Source organism: Leptosomus discolor, chromosome 2 (assembly GCF_034619465.1).
Source record: "Leptosomus discolor isolate bLepDis1 chromosome 2, bLepDis1.hap2, whole genome shotgun sequence".
Lineage (NCBI taxonomy): Eukaryota > Metazoa > Chordata > Aves > Leptosomiformes > Leptosomidae > Leptosomus > Leptosomus discolor.
The window spans coordinates 11,586,707-11,591,112 of NC_141392.1; the positions used below are offsets into that span (position 1 = coordinate 11,586,707).

The 4,406-nt window shown below is 43.4% G+C and overlaps 1 protein-coding gene across 1 annotated transcript; it reads left to right on the forward strand.

The window, feature by feature from the left end:
* On the forward strand, nucleotides 1-4,072 carry NENF (neudesin neurotrophic factor). Its single transcript, XM_086460616.1, has 4 exons — nucleotides 1-150; nucleotides 1,324-1,384; nucleotides 2,525-2,628; nucleotides 3,271-4,072. Exons 1-4 carry the CDS (start codon nucleotides 1-3, stop codon nucleotides 3,445-3,447), a joined length of 492 nt encoding a protein of 163 aa, XP_086316742.1. The 3' UTR covers nucleotides 3,448-4,072.
* Nucleotides 4,073-4,406: the final 334 nt, after the last annotated feature.

Below are 4,406 nucleotides of genomic sequence, written 5' to 3' on the forward strand. Positions count from 1 at the left end.
ATGGCGGGCGGCGCGGCGCGGGTGCTGCTGGCCGCCCTGCTGGCCGCCCTGCCGGCCGCCGCCCAGCGGGAGCTGCGCTTCAGGCCGCCGGCCGAGGCCCCCGTGCGGCTCTTCACCGAGCCAGAGCTGGCCCGGTACGCCGGGCAGCAGGTAGGGAGGGCAGCGGGCCGGGTCACAGCCGCGGCGGAGCCTCGGGCCGGCCGGCCCGTTCGGTGGCGCCGCGGGGCCGGGCTGGGCCGGGGCCGGGGCCGGGCCGGCGGGGCGGCCTGGCGCGGCCAACTGTCCTGCTGCCCGGGGCCCTGAGACATGTTGAAACTCGGTTTTCTCGTGCTGTGCTACTGCCCCGTCCCCTCCCTCTCTCCCTCCCGGTGACTCCGGGATAACTTGCTGTTTCGGCACTCGGGAGAAGTCCGTTGGCGTTGGTGTGTCGCCAGCCGGCTGCTCGTTTGTCCTGCTGGCAGCCGCGGAGTTCGGTCCGTTGGGGCTGCGCACAGTTACATGGCACGTTCCTATTTTATTCCTTGCCTGCTTGGCAAGGTACTCGCGCCAGCGCATTTCAGATTACTATGAGCTGGAGCCAAAGTGATTTTCTCTCAACAATTCATTAAACCATGTATTTAGACCCCCTTTTATTTTTTCTACAAATGGATAGAAACTGAAAGAGTTTTTAGCTTTGTGACACAGAAATCTCAGCAGAACTTCACATTCAAAATGTTAAAGTCTTACGTTGATACACATCTGTCTTCCCTTTTGGAAAGCTTGCTGGCTGGCCTTCTGAGGGTCTTCTCTAGATGCTCTCAAGAAACTAACCAGCATCTGACTAAAAATACATCTTGTGCACAGAAGATAAAGCAGAAGCACTGGCTTATTAAGTAAAACAGATGTCAGCAGATCAGATTTGTGTGTGTTTATATATTTATCTGTTGTTCTCTTAATTGAATAAAGAATGCTGTTGGCTGTACACCCTTTTATTCTGGGCGAGATCCATCTGCATTAGGAATAGAAAGGTGCAGTTGATCATCTTCAAGCAGACAAGTGGTGACTTGCAAGAGGGACATGTCTTCTTATGATTGTGAAGTCTGGATAAAAAGATCCTCTCATTCCTTAAAAAAAAAAAAAAATCTCGGACAGTTTAAAGCACAAGCCAGAAATTTCAAGGGAGACAATGTGGATGCTTGTATACACACAGAATCAAGGGAAAACATACAACAGAGAATTTAATTCTCTTCTTTGTTTGCTGAATGCTTATGGATTTCATAGTAAAACTAAATGCCTTTTGCCTGGGCTTAAGCATTGAGGATCTATCAATGGCTTGCTTTCCAGGAAGGACAGCCCATTTACCTGGCAGTGAAGGGAGTAGTATTTGATGTCACTTCTGGAAAAGGTGAGTTTGCTTCTCTGCTGTCTGCTTTGTTTTCATGCTATTACTCATTAATATGTTTTTAAATATTCCCAACGTATTAGAAGCCTGCAGTTTGCTTGCAACAAAAAAGAATATACTTTTTTAAAAAACTCAGTTTTCTTCCTCCGACCTGCTAAGGTTTTTGTCGAGACTTTACACCCGTTGGCAATTCCCGTGCCCGTAGCCAGGCAGCGTAGCCTGGTTAGCTGGGTTCTGCCAGCAGAAACGCTGCAGACACCTGCCCAGACCCCGAGTCCTTGCCAGAAGCCGGTGCTACAGGATTTTATTGCACTGGGTACATGAACTGAGCAGACCCAAGCTCACCTGGGCGTACACACATCGCACTACACAACGCCAGCATTGCCACAGCTTCATCTTTTCCTTCTGTGCTGGTGTTGCCTACCCGTGCTGTGCAGTGGCCTGCTCAAAGCTCTTGGAAGAGTTGATTGTGATTTTGAAAGGAGGGCGGGGGGCTAACTAATTTTTTTCTCCTTTAAAATTGTCTTATTTCATGAGGCTTCTTGTCTCATCGTTTACACCTAAACCATTTATTGCTGTATTTGCTGTTCGTGCCTTCCCGTAGAACTACAGATTTTTTAATGTGAACTCCTGCTGCTTAATCCAGATTTGCTGTAAAATATTTGAAGGGACCACGGGGATCCTGGACGCTTGCCTTAACGCCATCATAAGCAAACTAATGGCTTGTGGCTTTGTTTGTGCTAAGCTTGTTAATGCAGCGTGTCTGGACCTACACGTTGGCTGATCTTCAAATCCTAAGTTAGACGAGGCTCGCCACTGCAAACTGTGGCGCCTGCAAACCTCTCATGAGAACGTAAAGCGCAGCTCCCTAGACAGTAAGTACATTTTAAGACTGCAGTACAGGAGTTCAGCAGTTGTATTGCATAACGCCACCCCCTGTTTTGATTTTTTTTTTTTTAAAGACTGGGATATATTATCAAATAGTAGCAAATCAAAGGTCAGTTTTGGAAAGAAGAGCCTTAGACTTGAGTTGTTGCTTTCTGTTCACTGACAAGTGTAACAGGCTGGTGAAAAGTAGAGCCTGAACGTACCCTCCACATTGTCAGGTCATCGCCAGGTTTTTTATTTTTTTTAATCTGACAGAATTTTATGGAAAAGGAGCCCCATACAATGCTTTGGTTGGAAAAGACTCAACAAGAGGAGTTGCAAAGATGTCTCTGGATCCAGCAGATCTTACACATGACATAGTAAGAAAATGGACTATTCGTTTAATTCCGTTTTGCCAAGTTTTATTCTTTTGCAAGATGATGAATGAGAATATGAAATTACTTGTATTAGTTTAAGTTGATTCACATCTTTAAAACCAAAATGCATTAATATTTTTTAAATCCATACCATGGATAAGTATTTACTGCTCATGAAAGGGGCAGTGCTCACAGCCTTAAAGAGGCAAGTTTTTAATCTGTGGAATCAACACAATTTATGTAAGCATATAAAGGGGAAATTGCCTGCTGTTTAAAAAGATGCTTCCAAAGAGAGTAAATCACTTTGTCGATTGATTTAGTGTATCCTGTGCCACTGACGTGACGGTGGATGTAACTCTGGCGGTGGGTTGTTGCTTGTTTGAGGCGTGATTTACTTAGACAGGGAAAGTGACGGGAGATTAATGGTTTGTTTGACCTGAATATATTCAAGTTTTGTCATGGCTGAATTTGTATGAAAATAATAAAATTACAGGTTGTACTACCAATTCAATTCATCATGCACTGCAAAGCAAACCCAAAAGCTGACCCCAGGGTTTATCGTAAACAATAGAAAAGAAAAATGCATGTAAATATCTCTATTTTTATTTCTTTGAGACAGGACTTTCATTTCCATATTTCGTTTAGACAGGACTCACAGAAGAGGAACTGAAGTCCCTGGATGATATCTTCAATAATGTTTATAAGGCCAAATATCCAATTGTTGGCTATACTTCTCGACGAATTCTGAATGAGGATGGCAGCCCCAACCTAGACTTTAAACCTGAAGATCAGCCACATTTCAACATTAAAGATGAGTTTTGAGGAACATTTTTGTACCTAGACAATGCCTGGGGAGAGGCACGATGGAATATTAGGTTGATCCCCTGTTTTCTGGAGTTCATTACAGCAGTTTACTATCATGAGTCAGGTCTCTGTTTAGAAAATACGTAGGTGTGTACACACATAGTTTAGAGGAAACACCAAACAGATCCGTATTGGTGTCACACACTGGGGCTGTTTGCTCTGAATTACAGGAACTATTTCATGTGAACTATTCAAGTTCTATTTCAAGTTCTTTCTGCCTGGATTTCTCTGTTTACAAGTGTGTAATGTGAAATTAACATTCCTTAGAAAGGAGAAGGAAGTTTTTAATAGTTGAAACATGACTGGTTTTTTTTGTAAATCCCAAGCTATTTGCTGCTCCTTGAAAAAGTGTGAATGCGTTACCTGGACAAGCTGAAGTGAGTGCTGCAAGTGAGGGCAGGTATCACATGTATAAACAGGTGTAATAGAGGCTTACATTTTAAAAAGCATTGTTAGCTTGATAGGTTTGAGAATACTGGATATACAACCACTCAATCTCTTAAAATGCAGTTACTGTGGAATAATACTTATGCAAAGCCTCCAGCTGTAAACAAAGAAAAATAAATTTTTTTCCCCATGAGAACTACTGTGACATTTGAAGAGCATTATTATGTTAGTTTTGAAGAAATGACACTTTGCTTTTTTTTAAAGTAACTATCAAAGATGTCACCTATACGAGATTATGTTGATCTGCTTCTAGCTTCCTCCACTCTGACAAAAAAAGGACACGATAGGCCCTGTTTCCCACGTACCCTTACAGCACAAGTTTATTACAGTAGTTTAGTATCCTGTGGATATTGTTAGCATCTTTATACTGACAGTTTCAGCTCTCATTTTTAATTTCTGTTAGTTTTCCTTTGTTCTTACTCTGGCTTCATCATTGCTGTTGCAAAGAAGTGTGCGTTTGTATGTTCCTC